The sequence below is a fragment of the Elgaria multicarinata genome, chromosome 2 (genome assembly GCF_023053635.1).
Source record: "Elgaria multicarinata webbii isolate HBS135686 ecotype San Diego chromosome 2, rElgMul1.1.pri, whole genome shotgun sequence".
Lineage (NCBI taxonomy): Eukaryota > Metazoa > Chordata > Lepidosauria > Squamata > Anguidae > Elgaria > Elgaria multicarinata.
In genome coordinates, this window is record NC_086172.1 from 158204071 (window position 1) to 158224951 (window position 20881).

General features: G+C 43.6%; 1 protein-coding gene across 1 annotated transcript in view; it reads left to right on the forward strand.

Annotated features, from left to right (window-relative positions):
- Nucleotides 1-20881, forward strand: part of UNC79 (unc-79 homolog, NALCN channel complex subunit) — a 155606-nt gene that overhangs the window by 12673 nt on the left and 122052 nt on the right. Inside the window, exons 3-8 of the mRNA XM_063118002.1 lie at nucleotides 4379-4683; nucleotides 8314-8484; nucleotides 11644-11736; nucleotides 13474-13529; nucleotides 16596-16725; nucleotides 20110-20174. Of these exons, the coding sequence (XP_062974072.1) occupies nucleotides 4379-4683; nucleotides 8314-8484; nucleotides 11644-11736; nucleotides 13474-13529; nucleotides 16596-16725; nucleotides 20110-20174 (820 nt within the window). The remainder of the gene's footprint in view (nucleotides 1-4378; nucleotides 4684-8313; nucleotides 8485-11643; nucleotides 11737-13473; nucleotides 13530-16595; nucleotides 16726-20109; nucleotides 20175-20881) is intronic.

Consider the following 20881-nt stretch of genomic DNA (forward strand, 5'->3'; position numbering starts at 1 on the left):
ACAAGTGTCATTAAAGATAATAATAATAATAATAATAATAATAATAATAATAATAATAATAATATGCCGCCTTTAAGGGAAACTACCTCTCAAGGTGCAGAAGCCCTGTCCGCTTTTTGTTCTGGTGATCCTAATAACAGTAGCAAGGAATGTCTTGAACTACGTCAAGTAGAATCATCTCTGGGAGAGCAACATTGTGTGCTCCAGCCTTCTGCAACCTGGTGCCCTCCAGATGTTACAACTGCCAGCATTCCTGACCATTGGCCACCCTGACTAAGAGTTGATGGAAGCTGAAGTTCAAAACATCTGGAGGGTGCCGGGTTGGGGAAGGGCTGGTGTACAGAATGAAAGCAAGACTCTATGTGGTACCTGCCCTTAAGGCCCTTCTCATCTTCGAGACGGGGACGGGCACAGTGTTTGTGTAACTGCTCTGTACGGAGGTATGCAGCTTGATGTGCAGCGAATCACAGCATGCAGTACAAAGCTTACTTTGACTAGGGGAAAGAAGCCCGCATGAGGGTTTAGGAAAGGAAAGGGCAGGAAAGGAGTTCCCATCATTTGGGAGGGGAAAAACAATGATTCTGCCTTTTCTTAACACGGGGCAGGCCCATAGCTAGTCTTAAAGCTTTGGGGGGGTGTGTGCTAAAAGTATGGGGCAGTTCATCTCATTTGCAGGCCTTTTAAAGAAAAAAATGTAAACTTTTTTTAATTATTTGTTTGTAAAAATAATTAGGGTGCAGAGAAAATTTAGGGGGGCAGCCCCAGTCCCCCCCCCCCGTTATAGGGCTGGGGATGTAATGATGGGGACTGACAATTTCTGCCTGTTTTGCAGTAGCCGCTACACACCTGTTGAAGGTGATGAGATTCCTTCCCATAAGGGAGGTGGCTGTCCTTTGGGGAACATAAAAGAACTAGTGTGGTGCAGTGGCTAAATTGTTGGATTGGGACTCAGGAGACCCGGGTTCTAGTCTACACTCGGCCATGAAGCTCAGTGGGTGACTTTGAGCCAGTCACTGACTCTCAGCCTAATCAACCTCTCAGGTTGTTGTGAGGATAAAATAGAGAGGAGGAAGATCACGTAAGCTGCCTTCATCTTCTTAGAGGAAAGGTGAGATATAAATTTCATAAATAAGGAATAAGTTGAATTATGCCTTCAAACCCTCTCAATGGCTGCAATGCCATGAAAAGGCAAATGTGAGATCAGGGGTTGGATCCGGTGTTCCCATGATTGGAACTCCACTCACAGCACGCTTCTGCTGGAGGCGGGGGAAGAGGTGATGTTCGCTGATTCCTCCTGAAAAGGTGCTCTGGAGGGTCAGGAGACCCTCCAGAACAGTGTGGGAGGCAGTCCAGGGGGTTGCAGGGGGGAACCAGCAAAAATGGCCTTTCCTCACTTCCATCAATGGGAGCTTCTGCTGGATCTCAAGTCCTTCTGCAACTCAGGCATTGGAAATAGTAGTGGAGGCTGGTGGCTCTGACTTCGGTGGGGCTGTAAATCCATTCTGGGTTTTAATCAGAACCAGCCAGAACTCTAAAGCAGCTATCCAAAGTGCTAAACCTAGCAGTCTAGCATTCAGCACCTTGGATAGCTCCTTTATAGTTCTGGCTGGTTCTGACAAAAACCAGAATGGATTCACAGTCCCACCAAAATCGGAGCCACCAACCTGGGAAATAGGTCTATCATTTGATTTAAAAAAATCTTAATCAATTAATCCCATTTAATGGATGTTAATTAACCCTGCATATTAAGAGCTTCTTATAATGAACAAGCTCAGTAAAGACTGGTGGAGGCAATATCAGTGGGGCCTCTCCCCAAAACAGGTTCAGCACCTTGGATAGCCTCATTAGAGATCTGATTGGTTCTGTCTGAAACCTGGGGCGGATTCAGTGCTCCACTGACATTGGTGCCACCGGCTTGCTTTGCGATCTGACAGCTTCCTTTGTCCTTATTTATTAGTACAGTCATGATTGTGATAGTTGACTGTAGGTGATTTGCTGGCTTGATTTTGTAACTTTACCATTGAACATTGGGTAATGGAAACCAAAAGGAATGAGAACACTCTACAAGGCACAATAAAACAAAGATTTTAACAATACAATCCTATACATGTCTACTCAGACGTAAGTGCCATTGAGTTCAATGGGGTTTACTTCCGGGGGAATGAGTATAGAGTTGCAGCCTAAATGTTGGATATAGTGGATATAGTGGGTGCAAGCTGCTATGTACTGTTGCTCTGGAGCTTCTGTTTGTCTCAAGGAGGCTTGTAGGGTTGGGCAGATGGTACCCATGATATTAGCCTTCCCCAACCTGGTTTTGGACTTCAACTCCCATCAGCCCCAGCCAACATGGCCAATGGTCAGGAATCCTGGGAGCTATGGTCCAATGCATTTGGAATGTACCAGGTTGGGGAAGCCTATATGCAGACATCATCTGCATACCTGACAAATGAAGAATGTTGTACCATATCTGAGCAGGGCTACAATTCCTAATGGCCACTCCAAAAATAGTCTGTCTTCTGCAACTGTTTAAGTCAGTCCACAAATTTCCCCATGCCATCAATCCCACTGGATGTCTTTAGTCTAGGGATGAGGTATGTCTGGTCCTCCAGGTATTGGTGGATTGCATCTCTCATCATCCCTGGCCAGCATAGCCAGTGGTGAGGGCTGCTGGGAGTTCCAGTCCACCAGCCTTTGTAGGCCCACACCGTCCCCATCCCTGCTTTAGGCACATTCTTGTAAGTTGCGCTTTTGCTTATTCATGTGCAAGACAAGTCAGGAGGCCAGTGGAATGAGAACAGTCCTTTAAAAAAATGCTCAGATTTGGGCCAACATTCTTCCCAATGAAAAGTCAACAGGATATTAAGCACTGCCTTTGGTAGAAGATCAAACATAGAAATTTGTAAGAACAGTCAGTTGAATTATTTCAAACAGCGCCTCTGCCAAACACACGCACAAGAACAATGGGTATATGCTTTGATGCATTGTAAACATAATATAGGATTTAACGCCCTAAAATATAGGAATGGTATGATAAATTAGTTAAAAAACCACAGAAGAAGCTATGAGCATGACCAAGACAAAGTTAATCACTTTAAGATTCTCTGATTGTAGTGGGAGTTTCACACATGTGCAAGGCTGAAACCCTATGTGCACCTACCCTCTGAATCCAGCAAGACTTACCTCTGAGTAAACATGCATAGAATTGTGCAGCACCTCTCCCCTTGGAATCAGTGGGTCAAAAAGGTGCTGCACTTTGGCTGGATCATGCCCTTTAATTATGTTTCTTTAGCAGCAATTTTTAAATAGTCATTTCAGGAAATTGGGATAATTTGCTTGCAGTGATACTCAATAGCATTCTGATTGATTTTTTGGGCCTTACTTTTGATTCTCACTAAACCTTTCAATTATTCTAAATTATTTCTTCTTTAGTCTGTAGTAAGTTTGTTCAGTAAATAACGTAAGTAGCATTAGCAATGACTGATAACCCCTGCCTGATATGCAGTTATATAGAGGGTAATGCTTGCTTAGCCCTTAGATTTTTAAAAGTAATCACGCAACAAGAGAGCATTTTGTATTTGTAAAACAAGATGTTTCCTTTCCCCAAATTAAAAGCACACACACACTACCATTCTCATTAGCTCACAAACATACGCTGCAGCCCATTGACTATATATTATTTTAAAGCTTTTCCAAATGTAGTTTAGCTAATATTTTAGAAATATTATATTATTTCTAAATCCATGTGCCTGTTGAAATCTCATTATCTCAGATGATACTGACGAAATGTCATGAAACAGTATCATGTAATACATACAGACATTATTTTGATGCAATAAACATGTGATTTTTAAGGCTCTCTTAACAAATGCACATGTTTATTCTTTGCTAAAACATGTTTCTGCAAGTGCCACACCTATTTTTTGCAAGTATTTCCTCTTTGGTTTTCCCAATAATGACGTTTAAAATGTTTTCCCAATACTGCTCTTTTTTAAAAGATAAAAATTTCAGACAATTTGATGCACTTGCTGTTGTGTTTTCCCTCCCACTTCCATCGCAAATTACATCCAATTTTGCAGAACTGTGAAACATGGGTGTGCCACTGAAACATGCATTTTTATATTTTTGCTCCTTATGAACCAGATAACACATGAGATGCAATGGAAATTTCCCCACAAGTAGCAATTTTGAACTGTATTTTTTCCCAAGCATGGAAATGAATGGTTGCTAGATTTTGCCAAGATGCACTAGTATTGGTAGAGATTGCATCTCATGTGGGATGTATCTGGAGTTTTATTATTTGTTTTATAGTGTCATTTCAATGTAATGTGCTGTTCTTTGTGTCTTTGTTGTCTCTTTTTTTTCTTTGTCCCCCCAACAGCATTTTGTCCCGCACAGGGAAGAAGGAGAATCAAGATGCCTCCAATTTGACAGTGCCCATGACCATGTGTCTTTTTCCTGTGCCATTCCCACTCACCCCATCTCTAAGACCACAGGTCAGTTCCATCAACCCTACTGTTACTCGCTCCCTCCTTTACAGCGTCCTGCGAGATGCTCCCACTGAACGCGGCCAGCAAAGTCGTGATGCTCAGTTATCAGACTACCCATCATTGGACTATCAAGGACTATACGTGACATTGGTGACTCTGCTGGATCTAGTTCCTTTGCTACAACATGGTCAACATGGTAAGTCATCCCCTTGCATTCTTACAGTCCACTTGATGCCAGGGGTACTGCATCTGTGCTAGGCTCATATAAATACAAAAAATGTAGACGTGTGCTTCGATTGGCATGGATCTAAATTTTGGGTCTTGTATCTATACTGTAGGTCGGTGCTCTGTATATCTCCATTGGGCTTATAGAACTGTGAAAAACTTACATGTGGGCTTCAATTGGCATGGATATACATGTTGCATATTTTGCAAATTTGAAGGATTCAGGAAAATTCACAATGTAATGTTATTCCTTGTTTAATTTATATGGAAATGTGTGTGTCCAAAGGCACATCAATACCTCTTCCTAAGTGATTTAGGAGTGGATCCCTCCTCGCCACCTACCTGATATGGTCCACACGTTCAGCCATGTTGTGGGGGCAGAGCCTTGCCATAATTCCCTAGACTTTTGCTTCGTTCTTTCATTCTGTCAGCCCCACTGTGGTTCACACACACACACACACACACACACACACACACACACACTCAATTGATTTATCTTGGTGGCTTGCAGCTGTGAACATCTGATCTGGCTCCACAGAGAAGTGTTGGACCTGAAGCAATTGTGAACTGCCCAGAGAGCTTCGGCTATTATAATTACATTATAAAAATGTAATAAATAAATAAATAAATAAATAAATAAGTATTTCTCTCTGGTGTCTGTAATGTCGCATTCACACATGCAAGTCTCCTCTGAAATTGCAGATGTTGATCATTGGCATGTGTGAACCAGCCTGTGTTTCAGAAGTTCTGGCCACCCTTCCACTGCAAACGCTGGTCTGCTTCACTTTCAACTGGGAGGCACAACTTGCTCTTATTTCCCACTCTCCCACCTAGCTCAGAGGTTGAGCACCACACTTTGCATGCAGAAGGCCCCAGGTTCAATCCTCAGTATCTCCAGGTAACCAGGATGATGGGAAAGGATCCCTCCTGAGATCTCCAAGAGAAATTGCAATCAGAGTAGAGCAGAAGGCAACCTGGTGCCCTCCAGATGTTTTGGACTACAACTCCCATAAGCCCCAGCCAGCAGGGATCCTGGAAACTGAACTGCAAAACATCTGGAGGTGGCCTACCCCTGCCTACCACTAGGTTGCCTACCCCCTGGCAATACTTAGATTAATAGATCAGGGGCAGGTCTCTGAGTCCAGACAATAGCTATGTTCTCATTTGTCTGAGTGGACTTGAGTGGGCTTTTAAAAGCTATGGCTTCTCTGAGGAATGCAGAAGTCTTTCTTTCTTTTTTAAAGACAGGATGTTTAATGAAACAGTGATGGACAAACTCATTTACTTGAGAAGCAGCTATTCATTACTGCTGCATTCTGCTACAGCTCTCCAAGGAATTCAGAAGGGAAACATGGGGGTTAGCTCCATTTTATCTTCATAATAATTTCTCTGTGGTAGGTTAGGCTGAGAGGTAGAGACTTGCCTGAGACAACCCCGTACAGTTTTATGACTGAGTTGGGATTTGAACACAATTCGTGACTGAGCTTGGCTTTGTGGGCCAAGTCAAGGGAGGCTGGTGACTCCGATGTCAGTGGGGGTGGTGTGGGCCTCGGAGAGCTCCTTTAGAGTTCTGACTGAAAACTGGAGTGGATCCACTGCCTCACTGACATCGGAGCCACCCGTCTCAGCTGGGCTAAGTCCATTATTCTTTATCCTATACTTCACTGTCGACTCAAGTACAGTCTGCTTTCATTGCCTGAAGTATGGAAAGGGGATATAGAATTGAACGCCGCCATTTTTAGAGATGCGACTTTTGTCAAGTGATCATCTGGGGAATGAAATTGTAGGGTGGATGCCCAAATTGCAGGTAACTAAGAGCACACTGTAAAAAATAACAGCAACGTTTAAAATATTTTCAGTGTAATGAAGGATCTCTGAATAGGGTGGGTGTTTCTTTTGTACCAGATCACTGTGTGATTGATCGAAATGGTGAAGAGTTGGGCGTTTCCATGTATTCTATGGCGATACACACTGAAGTTGCAGTTCCATGCTCTTCTATTTAGGACATTGAGAATACCAAAATCAATGTAGTAATTGGCACAACTGCTATATTCTGCTGTGTTCAGTGTCTCTTTGGGATGATCAGAATTGCGTTTTGATCTTTGTTCCAAAATTTCAGGGAGAGTGAACAGTAAATGAAAGTCGTTGTGAAATGTGAGCCCACAAATACCCAATTTTGAGTCCCATTGAATTCAATGACATCAACTTTCCCAATGAAATCAATGGACCCCAGAAGTGCTAAACTTTTGGCTGTTGAATGCACCTAGGAGTGCAAAAATCCAGAGTCTCCACCGCTGCCTAAAGAATTGGTCCTGGCAATGGGTCCTTAGATTGCTGTTAAAGAGGGCAGGAAGCTGCTTTTCGTCTTTCTTGGTACCAGGCTTCCCCTGCAGCGGTGTTGAACCCCTTTCAGCTCGAGGGCCAGATGCAATATCAGAGAAGCTCTTGGGGGCTGCATTGCAGTGGTGGGCGGGGCCGGAGGCAAAAGGAGGCAGGGCCAAAAGCCAAAACCAGAAATCCAGTATATTTTTTTAGCTTAAAGCCCTTGCTGCCAATCACTAAATGCCTTAGGAGAGGCATTTCAGTTTTTTAGAATGGGAAAAGAACGTGCTAAATGCGGGAGGCCAACAAGCAATCAGTGGGGGTGGGAAAGGGGGTGGGGCCATTTGGGTACTCCTGGAGAGCCAGATTGGAACCCAGGTCAAGCAGATTTGGCCTGGGGTTCACCACCTCTGTCTTAATGCTGACTTTGTTCCTTTCCAGTTAGCTCCTTCAGCTGCATGACATTTTCAGTGCCGTTTGGCTTAAAGGGTTCCCAGGCAGATAGGCCTGCAGCAGAGACAGACACCTGCCCACCACCTCTGCCTTTTCCTAGTAGCTCCTCCTTCCCCAGCTGGATTCCAGCAGCGGCAGCTGCTAGAGACAGCCCAAGGGCTTAGCCATGGCAGTGCCCAAGGTGCTTTGGCCTTCCTGGGTTTCACGAATGGCTTGACCCCAAGTAGAGCGAATGTGGGGTGAGCATTATCTAGAAAGCACCTATGTAATTTACTTAGGACTGGCCCAAGATATTTTGCTGCCTGAGGCAAAGGACAAGATGGCACCCCATCCCAGTCCATATACAAAAGCTGACTGGACTGGCAGACGCATCTGTCTTCAATGCTAAAGATGGGGCAATGTTCTCCACTGAACTTGAAGGAGCAGGCTAACTCATTGGGCACAGAGTAGGCTACAAGGTTCTCTCCGTCCCAGCAACTGCCACCTGTGGCGGCTGCCTCATCCTGCCTAATGGTAGGGCTGGCCCTGAATTTACTCTGGTTTCTGCTTGAGGCTTTCCTCACCATCTTTCTCCCTTGCCAGAGAAAAGATTCCTTTGACTACCACTGACCCAGTTTAAATCCACCTCCTAAGGATATAGGGCTGGATCCAGACTGAGTCGTACTCAGAGTAAACACACTGAGATCAATGGGACTCACTTAACTCCCATTGATTTCAGTGGGTTTACTCTGAGTACGACTCAGTCTGGATCCAACCCATAATGGGTGGAATGCCTTCTCACATTTTAACCAAGCATTCTTATGGTTTACTTTTGTGCCTTTGACAGATCTGGGACAGTCCATTTTTTACACAACCACGTGTTTGCTCCCTTTTCTCAACGATGACATCTTGAGTACTCTGCCGTATACAATGATCTCCACGTTAGCCACTTTCCCACCATTTCTGCACAAAGATATCATAGAGTATCTCAGCACCTCTTTCTTGCCCATGGCTATATGTAAGTACATCCTGTTTACACTTCTGAAATGGAATTTCAGGGCCTTCTGCTTTTGGTGAGATAATTTTTGGTATTTCCTATGGGGATGCTAATGCGTATGAATGGATCAATTTGTGGAAACAACCCAAAGATTTCTCCTTAACTGCATAAGAATATGAAACAGTGGAGGCTGGTGGCTCTAATAACAGCGGGGTGGTCAATCTGCTCTGGGTTTCAGTCAGAACTCTAAATGAGCTATCCAAGGTGTGAAGAACCTTGGATAGTTCCTTTAGAATTCTGAGTGAAACCCGGAGCAAATTCACCGCCCCACTGACATTGAACCCAGCCTTCTCCACAGCTGGGAGTATCACACTCTATACCAGTCTGCCACCATCTTAAGATCTTCAGAGGAGACTCTTCTTTGGGTTCCTTTGTCAAGGGAAGCTCTTTGTATAGGAACTAGACAGAGGGGCCTTCTTTGTGGTGGTGCCCCATCCTTTGAATGCCCTCCGCACCAAAGCTTGACTGATGTCAATGGTGCTATCATTTCATCACCAGGTTAAAATGTACTCATTTGCCTGGTCATTTTAAAGTACAACATTGGTTTGAACTTAGTTTATTCTGCTTTCTATACCTTTGATCTGTTTTTTTTTAAAATATGTAATGTCACGTTGCGTTTTTATTGTATTTTATTTGTGGCATATTTTGGTTCCTATATTTTTTTGCTTAGCACTCTGTTGTTTTAGGATGAAGGGCAGGCTAAAAATACTTTAAAATATATAAAAAAACTCTTACTTATGGGATAATTCTCTGAAAACACTAGTGAACTTGTGCATACATGCACATACACAATGGGAAGAAGTATTTTTCCTTGTCTGCCCATTTTGAATGCAGTGTCTATTTTTCCTTCTGGTAGAGCATTTGATATTTTCCCTCTGTGTTTTATATTCCTAGATCATATACCACTGGGAGAACATATATTTTAGAATTTCATAATGCAGTCCTAAACATGTCTGCTCAGAAGTGAATCCCATTCAATTCAATGGGATATACTTCCAGGAAAGAGTGTATGAGATTACAACATTAATGTGCATAACAAGAGTGCGGTGTGACCATTTTCTGGCTGTGTTTGTTGTAATTTGAACAATCAGTTTGAAATATGATCACATCCAGAATAATATAAATGTGGCATATAAAACCCGGAGCTATTCATGATTTGAATGTAAGGATGTGCAAATCTGCGAAACACATGCTAGCAAAAGATATCTGAATTCCATTTCCAAGTTTCTTCCAACTCCGATCTGTATCAGATTTTGAGCTTTTTTCCTTTTCTTCTCACAGATGTGCATGTGCTATTGAATGAATTCTTTTTGATCTGTGAATCACATTGCAAGCTCAGAAATGTACAGGCTTCAACCTCAGTTTGCATTCATGTCTGCGTTCGGTCTGGAAGGTGTGAAATGGAAAACTCCTGATCAAAAGCAAAACTGAAACAAATTTCTCATACATCCCTGTTAGAATGGCAGGCTCCATCATTTGCTGAGCCATCTCAAGTTTTGGTTTGCAGAACTGCTTTTCTACAGCTACACCTCATCAAAGCCTCTGTAGCCCCAACAGCACCCAAAGGATACTCTCACAGATAGTTTGCATTTTATAGAGCTGATTCCCCAGAAGCGAATAAGCAGTGACAGCTCAACCCTCACTCTGAAATGTTTTCTTGCATGACTTTAATTTGAGCCCCGATTCAGCACTGTGAACCGCCCAGAGAGCTTCGGCTATTGGGCGGTATAAAATGTAATAAATAAATAAATAAATAAATAAGCAAGCAAGCAAGCACTGGAACCTGTTTTCCATCTGCTCCTTCTCTAACCTGGTGCCCTCCAGATGTTTTGGTCTTCAACTCCCAGCAGTGCCAGCCAATGCAGCCAATGATCAAGAATGCTAGGAGTGGTAGTCTAAAAATTTGGAGGACACCAGGTTGGGAGAAAGTGGTATAGTGGATCCTTCGTTGGCTTAATAAAAACCAAGTGTGCTTATTTCATTGTATGTGGTGTGGTAGGAAAAAAATGCCAGTTTTCGGAGCGTTTTTGCACTTCGCTCTAAAAGCGTTTCTGAGCCTCTCTTGGAGCTATCTCTGTGCATGTGTAAGTGTTAAGAATTGCTTTCCTGTATCACACCACCTAATCTAGCACTATGGCCTCATTTAGACATAACGCTAAACTATGTTTTAGCATTACAAGAATGGCCTACCATGACCATGACCAGGCTCACAAACTCCCCCTCCAGTGTTGCTGTGAAGAGGATGGAAGCTTTGTATGAAGCCAAACAAGCTGCAGACTAAGGCCTTAGCTAGACCTAAGGATTATCCCAAGCAAATGAAGGGGTCGCCCCTGCCTTCTCCCGGGATCCCCTGTGTGTCATTTAGATGCACAGGGATGATCCCGGGACAATCCTGGGATATAGGCCTGGTCTAGCCGTGGCCTAATCTTAACCGCGGTTTATTGAAGCAAGGCAACTTCAAACTATAATTTACAGAGCTGTCTTGTTTCTTCTAAGCATAGTTGAGATTAACTGCAGTTTACGGTTCTAATGACATGGTAAACTGCAGATAATCTAAAATGGGAGCAGAAGCAGCAGTGCCAGTAAAACCAGGATTTATGGAGCCAGCACACCCCTCAATGCTGCACTCTTCAGAAATTGCCCCCAGAGGGGTGGGTTTGATGAGCCAGATGGCTGCCAGAAAATCCACGCTCCCTTCTGCCGTGGGGATTTCCCACCCCCACCCCGTGACTATGATACGGTGGGGTTTTAAGAGGAAGGAGCAGCAAAATGGTGCCATGGAGCCACATCACATTGGAAATCTTTGGCTGCTATCCAGGTCAGAGGTAGACCCTAAGTACATGCGATTATATCTGCTATGATAAGATGTTATAATTGAGATGCCGAAAATATAGACTTCTGAAACAAGGTCAGGAAATGATCTCTATGAAAATACTATGCACGTAGTGCCATTTTGGCTAAATTGTTACGAATTGGATTAAGCTTTTATTATTGATTAGTATTATTTATTTCATTTCTGTACTGCCCGATAACCGAAGCTTTCTAGGTGGTTCACAAAAATGATGAAAATGAACAAATTTGTATTGCTAGATGCTAATGTTGTCGTTGTTTTGTTTGAAGTGGGTTCTTCGAGAAGAGAAGGAGTACCTCCTCATGTTAATCTTTCTGCATCTTCAATGCTAATGATCGCAATGCAGTATACAACCAATCCTGGTATGTACTAGTTTTCATGGCTGTTTGTCAGTCTTCCAGGATATAAATCACACCACAGTTTGTCAAAAATGTGGGGTTTAATTTCTTTCTTTCTTTCTTTCAGCAGACCTATTTGAAAGTGAACACTGTGTGAATTCCTTTTCAACAAGATCTTTAATGCTTTTCACTGCATTCTTATTTTGAAAAGGAATAGAAAATAGCTCTTTTGAAATGTCTTCCTGAAGGAGCTATTTTGGCGATAATTAATTTCACAGTGTCACAAAGGTACATTTGGATCCCAGTGTTAGAAACTTTGAAGCAGTTCCGTAAATTCTGTTTTAATGCCAGGAAATGGAACAGCATCAGTTTTTATCACAATTGCTTTTGTGATAATTAAGGAACACTAAAATTCCTATTAAATTTAGACAGAAATGTGTTGATTGCCTCACATGCTGCACTTCGGTAAGGTTCTTGACGATGCTTCCTTTCAGAAGGACAAATTATGACTCCTACAGTCTGAGAAGTTGATTGCAATTAGAAAAATAGGAACTGTCATGTCAGATCTGATAAATGGAGGTCTGTTCTTTTTATTGTGTGCAAGGTTTAGCTCATTTTTTTTTACCATACAAAGGCTCCTTGATTTAACAGCTCCATAACAAGCGAAAAACAATGGGTGAACCTTCCCCCATCATGACATTGTTATGCTGGCAGAAGAAAACTTAACCTGTTATGCGTCTGCTGCAACCACTCTGTCTATAAAACGAATGTGTCTCCATACAGAAATCTTACATACCACAGTTAGTCAAAAACAGGGGTTGGCAGAAGGGAGATCTCGATCAACTGGTGACCAATGATAGATCAGCAAGGATTTCTGACTCCCCAGTTATTTAACAATAGTGACCACATCCACCGAATGATACTGCTGAAATGAAGAAAGCTTGAGGTAACGCTGTGAGCTCTATTCAGTTGTGGTACTCCAAACAAATTCCTGGGCTGATAATTCTTTCTTATTGGGGCAGTTCACACAATACATTAACCCACACTCAGTGGTTGAGTGTGGGTTGTTCTGAACCATGGGTTGTTCATTGAACCATAGGTTAGCATGTTGTCTGAATGTCCGAAGGGAGGCTTGTTAACCATGCAGTATGGCTTATTTTCTTGAACAAGCGACTTTGAGAACCCATGATTTGTTGTTGGATTGTTCAGGGTGGTTAACAAGCCACCCTACGGACATTCAAATGACATGCTAACCCACAGTTCAATAAAAATCCATACTCAACCACTGAGTGTGAATTAGCATGATGTTTCTGTGGCCCCTATGCATATGTCTTTTGCCTCTTCAGTTGGTGGATCTTAGGGATCTAGTAAAAACAAACTAGATCCTGCAAGCCTGAAGTCTATATACCCTTGGCTTAGAATTCTCTTCCTTGTGCTAACTGTCCACATACAAGAAGTGTTCTGCATATAGAAAGACTGTGAGATAGGGGCGTCTTCACACATGCAACCTGCCTTGTAAATTCTGAGATATGTACTCTGAATGTGCCTTTGATGAACATGTGAATTGGCTTCCTGCATCCATAAATGGGACGCTGATCAGCCTAACAAGATTGATCAAACCTTATTATTATCCATTTGTCATGCAGGCTTTGAATCACCAGATAAAAACTAATTAAGCTAATACGTATGGTTCTCAAAGCATTTATGTTCCTTGTTTTTGTATTTCAAGTGACCGACCTCAGTTTCTTTTCTCTCTCCCAGTGTACCATTGTCAGTTACTGGAATGCCTCATGAAGTATAAACAAGAAGTGTGGAAAGTAAGTTTGTGACCCAAGTCAATTGGAACAATTTAGATTTCTGATCCATTTGGGGGTGAATGTAAGTATTGTATTGCAGAGGTGGGCAGAAAGTAGACCTCCTGGTGTTTTGGACATCAACTCCCAGCATTCCTAACTATTGGCCGTGCTGGCAAGGGCTTCTGGGAATTTAAGTCCAAAACACCTGGAGATCTACCTTCTGTCCACCTGTATTGTATTATATTTATGCATGTAAGTTTTACCCATTGCCTTCCTTTTGGATCCCAGGCATAGAAGGGGCTTGGCTAGTGGAATTCTGGGGAAAATAGAATTGATTCAGTTTTTTTTTAAAACACGCACACACCTATGAGGGGACATTTGGGGTGTGTGTGTGTTGGGGGGAGGAAATTAGGATTTTCTAAGAGCCAGATTTGCAGGGATGGGGGGTGGCTTCCTGACCTCTGTGGGGCTGTCTATATGAATGGAAAACCCCAGAGTGGGTGCACAGTGGCACTGCATTTATTTTGCAATGCAGAAGCCACCTCGTACCCACCCCAGGGTTTCCCCGCGAAGCTGCAAAAAAGAAAGAAAAAAAGTGCTGGGGACTTACCTCAACTTTTTACTCCGGCGTGAAGTGAGTATGCTGCATCTGCCATCTATCCTGGCTCTGGAGTTGCATCGGAGGCGTGGTGAGGCGGATGGCGACCCCGATTCATCACCATACGCCCAGGAAGAGGGCAGGTTGTGGGCCTGGCCACCAGAAACCCCAAGCTTTTGCTGCTGTGTCGGGATTAGCAGCAAAAGTGCATGGTTTTGCTTCTTGCGGTGGCAACCTGCCACCATATAGGCAGCCACTGTAGCAGCCTAGTTAGCTGTTGTCAGGTCCAATTTAACTGTTTATTGGATGCTTGGATTTCTGCAGTCCTGAACGTAATCATAACAGAACTTCAATAAAGTGACCATGTAGAGATAGACAACTCTGCTTCAGGGAAGAGGCACCATTGGTAGCCCCTTTCCCCAACACATCCCAGGACCATACCAAGATTCCACTCTATTCTCTTATCCAATTGCAACAGAGCTAGAGCCATTCTTTTCCTTTAGCCCGGATCATTGCAATACCATTGGTTGCTGCTCATCAGGTTGTTCCATCCTTTAGGGTCAGCATCTGTCAATCAATAAGTGACACTTTAAGAATGCTGCTGCTCCAGCAGCATCGTCATTATCTTTCTTTTCTGTTAAAAAGCAGCGTACAAAAATGGTAAAATGACAATACTTTTTTTTAATGCAAGATAAGCCTAAAAACTAAACAATAATAAAATATCTGCAAACCTATCGGTGAAAATAGGGATGAGCAGGAGGTAGATTTTCTGTTAGATTTCTGGGTGATCCCAAAGCATTTCTCCCTTCCCATCGCTGCTCCCTCCTTATGAATTAGGTTGCTGAGATGCAAGAAGCGTTCAGGGATAAACCAGGAATTGATTTTTGTGTGTCAAACTGTGACCTCAGTTCTGGGGCTGAAAACAAATTCCCGAGTTGAGTATGTCCTCAAAGGCACCTTAGCTTCTTAATTCTAAGAATATATTGCCCCACCCCAGCCCCGAGCTAATATTTTGCACCTTGTTCTAGTGGGGAGACCTGTAGTTCTAAAGCTCCAACCGACGAGCGTTGTATTGCACGCTCGTTACTGGTCACTCATGGAGTTTGCTCAGGTCCCTCATATGACGTCATCTGCCTCCCGCGCAACTTCCGCCCCTCCTGGCCTTCCTCACGTGACAAAAATCCACTCTTTAAGTTTTTTAAACCCGAAATTGCTGCTCGCTCCTGCTGTGTGCAGGAGAAGCAGCGCCATTAGAACAGCAGACTCAATGGGCCTCGGGCTCTTTGTGTACTTCCTCTTTTGAAAAGAGGAAGTAACCGAGGAACGAAAACACGGGCAGAGAAGCGACGGTACGGAGCGTGTTAACCCCCGGTGTGATGGAGCTTCTACTGAAAAAAACAGTAGATTCCACAAGCCTGCAGCCTGCCTGCTCTGAGTTAAAACAAAGCAATCCTTAAAAGCAAGTTAGAGATCATTACACCTTAAAGCTGGCTGAAATGTTTTTAAGAGCCTTTTATATTATACCTGCCTCAAAGTGAAAAGAGAATGAGGGAAGGGCATTCCAGTGTTTTGGTGCAACCAGTGAGAATTCATTCTGTATAAGGCCTGGTTTGCACATAATGAAAAGCCACTGTGGGTGAATTTCCCAGTGGGGCCTCTTGATGCAGCAGCTGCCATTTTGAATATTTGGGCACAGTGTGTGTGTGTGTAGTACCTTGTCATTACATGCAAACCCAGTGAGGGTGGGTTGTTCACGTGGTTGACAAGCTACCCACAACCCTAAAACAGCCCATGGGTTCTGGATGGCTTGTCAACCATCCCAACAGCCCACCCCTGCTGGATTTGAACCTAACGAGAAGCTACAGTGCGCCCCCATCACACTCCAAATATTCAAAATGGCCACCATCATGACAAAAATCCCCATGAGGAAATTCATCTATGGTGGCTTCTCCTTACATGTGAACCAGGTCGGAATCTTTCTGGGGAGATTCTCCAAAGATGTAAGCAGAGGCAGATATTTTGAGACTGTCATTGAAATGCTATGCATGTTACTCTGAAATAGGTCCCATGGAGTTCAGTGGGGTTCCGTCCCTTGTAAATGTGTAATGTAGGGGTGGGAAACTGTTTTCCCCCAGATGTTGCTAGATTACAACTCCCATCATCCCTGATGACTGACCATGCTCGTTGGGGCTGTTGGGAGATAGAATCTGATGATACCTTGATGTCCGCAGCTTCCCCATCCCTGGAGTAGCATATAGAATTTCAGACTAACAGTCCTGTGCATGTCTCCTCAGAGGTAAGTGCTGTGGAGTTCAACGGGACGTACCCGTAGGTAAATGGAATAGGACTGCAGCCTGAGTGTATTCAGGCCTTCAAAGGAGCCCTGATTTGCACATCATTTTCTGTGTTCTTTTGCAAGAGTCTTGCTGCACCTGTGAACGTTGACACCTTCTGAAACTAAGCCTGTAGTGTCCCTGTCTTTCTCTTAGGACCTGCTGTACGTAATAGCATATGGCCCTTCTCAAGTAAAGCCACCCGCAGTACAAATGCTTTTCCACTACTGGCCCAACTTAAAACCTCCTGGGGCAATAAGTGAATACCGAGGACTGCAATACACAGGTAAGTGAGGCTTAGTCAATCTATACATTTGTACTCAATGATCATGCCTGATGGAAGGTTAGCTTGAATGCTATAGAGATGGTGTTTTTTTCTGAGCAGTGATGCATTCAAACTCCTGTATATAATGTGCTTACGGCCCTGTATGCTGAGCACTTAGATGTAGTAGTGTGTTTCTGGATCAATGTGGTCCCCGAGATGTCAGTCAATAAAGCAGTCAAGATGGCAACAGTTTCTAGTAATCTCCTAACTATAAAAGGAGTTCAGCATTGGAAGCTGTGGCCAAGGGAGAGTATGAAGAGTCCTTCATTGGTGGGTTTCAAGTCACTGTCATGGATGCTTTAGGTATAAAAGATCCTTTCCTAGGGCAGAGGGTTGGAGTAGGTGATCCATTGGGCACCTTCTAATTCTATGATTCTATAATGACATTGCTGGGCTAGGCAATAACTCAGCTACAGAACCTGTCAATCTGCCACTGTGCACATTCCCCTCTGGTGCCTCTGCGGCAGGGTAAAACTTTCTTGTGAAGATTCGAGACCGATAAGTAATGCAATGTCCTTGGATTTTCGACGCTACCACCCTATTCTCTCTTTTTGCTCACCTGTGGGGCTGGTTCACGCTTTATTTATTTATTTGTTGCATTTTTATACCTCGCAATAGCTGAAGCTCTCTGGGCGGTTTACACATAGATGTAGATCACTTGATTTCTCTTCTCGCTTGATGATTCCGATGATTCGGCGCTTGATGAGTCACAGCCAGTGGTGTAGTGGCAACTAAACGCCCACAAGAAGAGTCGAAAAATCCAAGCAGCTGTGTTGACCCCTATTAATGAACCAGTTCTAGCAATTTTCATCACTAAGAGCAGCTCTTTTGTAAAGCTAATGAATCTTAATTTCCCATTCCAGACCGAGCCATCCCAGAAGTTAGGGAACAATATATTGTTGCTAGGAAAAATCATTCCCCTCCCAACCCAGTTACTGTGAAAATTACAGCTAAACACTGGCAGGTGTCCTGGCAGATGATGTACTTCTTCACACAGCACATAGTTAAATGATGGAATTCACGACCACAAGACATAGTGATGGCCACCAATTTGGATGGCTTTAAAAGGATGTTGGACAAATTCCTGGAGGGGAAGGCTATCAATGGTTGCTAATCCCGATGGCTGCCTGCTGTCTCCATTATCAGAGGCCGTTGCTGGGGAACATAGGAGGGAGGGTGCTGTTGAACTCATGTCCTACTTGTGGGTTTCCCATGGACAGCTCTTTGGCCACTGTGTGGACAGAAGGCTGGACTAGATGGACCTTTGGTTTGATCCAGCATGGCCGTTCTTGTGTTCTTATAATGCAAAAGAGCCAGCACTGCCTCCCCTGTGAGCTCTGGTTCCACTTTAGGACTGGGCACAGCGGAATTCACAGTGTAAGTTGATCTCACCAACAAGCACAAACCCCTTCACGTAGCTTTCTTCTGTGTATTTGCTGTATGCAGGGTTGGCAGCAGCTCTGCCACTACCACCCCCCCCCAGCAAGTTAAAAGGCACAATTGCAATGTGTGTACTTCTGTTGGCAGGGCTACACGTGAATGGGAATCCTGCTTCCTACAGGGCTCCTGATCACGGAGAGCCCTGCTTATGCACAGACACACAGATGCACATTGCAGACAAGCCCTTCGATATCTGGACAGTGGTGTGGATGTGAATGTGTGTTTGTGCATATAACAGGTACTTCTGTGCATATTCCCCATATGAGTGGAGAAGAATCCTAACATATTAATAGAATTTAGGGTGAGGTGATACAGAAGTTCCTTGTGTGGTTTAAATTGGTGGCTGAAAACAGATAAAGCAGTTCAAGAGAAATGGAACCAGTTTGGAAGTTTCATTGCATTCAGAACAAAGGGCTGAAGACTGGGGGAAAACTGGTTCTGCAAGTTTGCACCAATTGCTAGGTATGGATAGCGCTGATTGAATGACACCTGTGATGTCAAAACATTATTTCAAACCCTGGTGCTATTTTGCCTTTTTTTTAACAAAAATTCTTTTTAATGGTATTATTGAATGATCATAGAAATGGACATGTACTGCTTTACTTTTTTTAAAAAAAAGTTGGTCAGCCCATCTGAAGTATTGAGGCATGGGGAGAGGAAATATGGACTACTGAAACATGGTATATATCCAGCATCCATGTTGCAATATTGTAGAAACGCCAGACTCATGGAATGGACTCCTTGGGAGTTCTCATTTTATACTATGACTGGATTCACACAACATCACAACCCATTGTGGATTGTAGTCTGAAACAAGTCACGGTGGGTTATCATGTTGTGTGAACCTGCACACCTTCCCGCAGGATGGGTTAATTTTTTAGAACAAGAACAACCCATGGCTTGTTCTAGGGGTTGTTTTACCGATGATGGGTAAGTGTGTCATCCGAACCTGGACATGTCAACCCATCATGGGTAAAGTGCATTGGGCAGTGAGCTGCTTTGTAAATCTCCCAGAGAGCTTTGGCTATGGGGCGTTTTATAAATGTAATAAATAAATAAATAAATAATTTTTTTGTGCAAAAAAAGGGAAGGAACTTCCTTTTTAAAGGGCTCTCACTGGGATCTCAGAGTGGGGATAGGGGACTTGATGGGTTCTGCTGCTAAGTCCCTTGAAGATTCCAAGCGGAGCCACCTGGAGGACCAAGGGAAAGAGGAGGGGAGGGAAAAACAAGCCATGTTAACCCTGATAATCTCTTGTGTGCACAAACCATGCACTGTGGGTTGTTCACAAAACAACCCACACGCATAGCTTGTCACCCACAATGTCATATCACGTGAATGTTCCCTGTGTCTGTCTTTACCCTGTGATGGGCCATCCATCCATCCATCCATTCATTCTTGTAGACATTTGTCTGCAGAGGTAAAGTAACGAACATGGTGGTGTGAACCAGCCTTTAGAAATACCTTGCACTATACGTCTTTTTTCAATTGTGCAGAATTATAAAGAAGACTCCACTTGTTTCGAATAAAAGGAGATGTTTTAAACTCATGCTGTATCTAGCCCACCATAGTGAATGGTTCTGTGGTTTTCCGCAGTTGGGTACTTTCCTATGGATGGCTTGTACTACTTGAAATAGAGTTAGCGAGCATTGAACTTGGATCCAGAATGCATGGCAATCCTATACTCTCACTATGCTTAAGCTTGTTATCTGCCAGTACTAGGCTGACATCAGAACATGAAAACAATTCTAAACCTGGCAGATGTTCAAGATCTGAACCTGAGTCTGAGACAAAATCCTGTCTCACACAGTTGATACTGTTGGTCTCACTTGGTACTGTATCTAACCCGTCATGAGCTATTTGTTAACTTTTTGTGTGTTTATTCGTGGTGGTTTTGTTTTTCAGCATGGAATCCCATACACTGTCAGCACATTGAATGCCATAATGCCATTAACAAGCCAGCAGTGAAGGTAATGGACACTTTTGCACCCCTGAGAATGTGCCTGCTGAGGAGGCACTCTAAGTCCCAGGAATAGTGGGTCTGTCCCTCATGCAGAGTTAGAAATGAAAAGGAAGGCCCTGTCATCTTCAGAAAATTGGCCTCCCATTCAAGCCATGGCACCGCCGAGTGGAAACAAAGCCCCACGGTAACCTCCCCCCTCTCCAACAGTCCTTCTGTTTAAACCCTTCCATTTGTTAGAAACCTTTCTACAGATTGTCCACGGAACAGGAATTTCCTGTCCAAATCCACCTCCTGACCCTGAAAGACCTGCTATAATTCTGTACACAAAGACATACTGCTGAACCTCACAGAGACGCATTGCATCCCATGGCCCTGGCCCATACTCGGGCCATCTGGAATGTATACACCCTTTTGGGGACCAGAGGTGTTACAACAGAAGAAGCCACATAGAACCAAGAAAAAGAAAATCCAAATTGACCTTTCTCTATAGGAAATCCCTGCCTCTTTGCTTTCCATCAGTGCCTAACCCTTGCTCAGATGGATTTGATGCTGTCTACCCTTCAGCTGCAGCAGGGGTAGGCAGAAGGTAGTTCTCCAGATGTTTTGGACTTCAATTCCCATAAGCCTCTGCCAGCATGGCCAATGGTTTGGAGATCTATCTTTTGCCCAGCCCTGAGCTACAGAACGGAACTGTTGGGCAACTGTAACCCTACC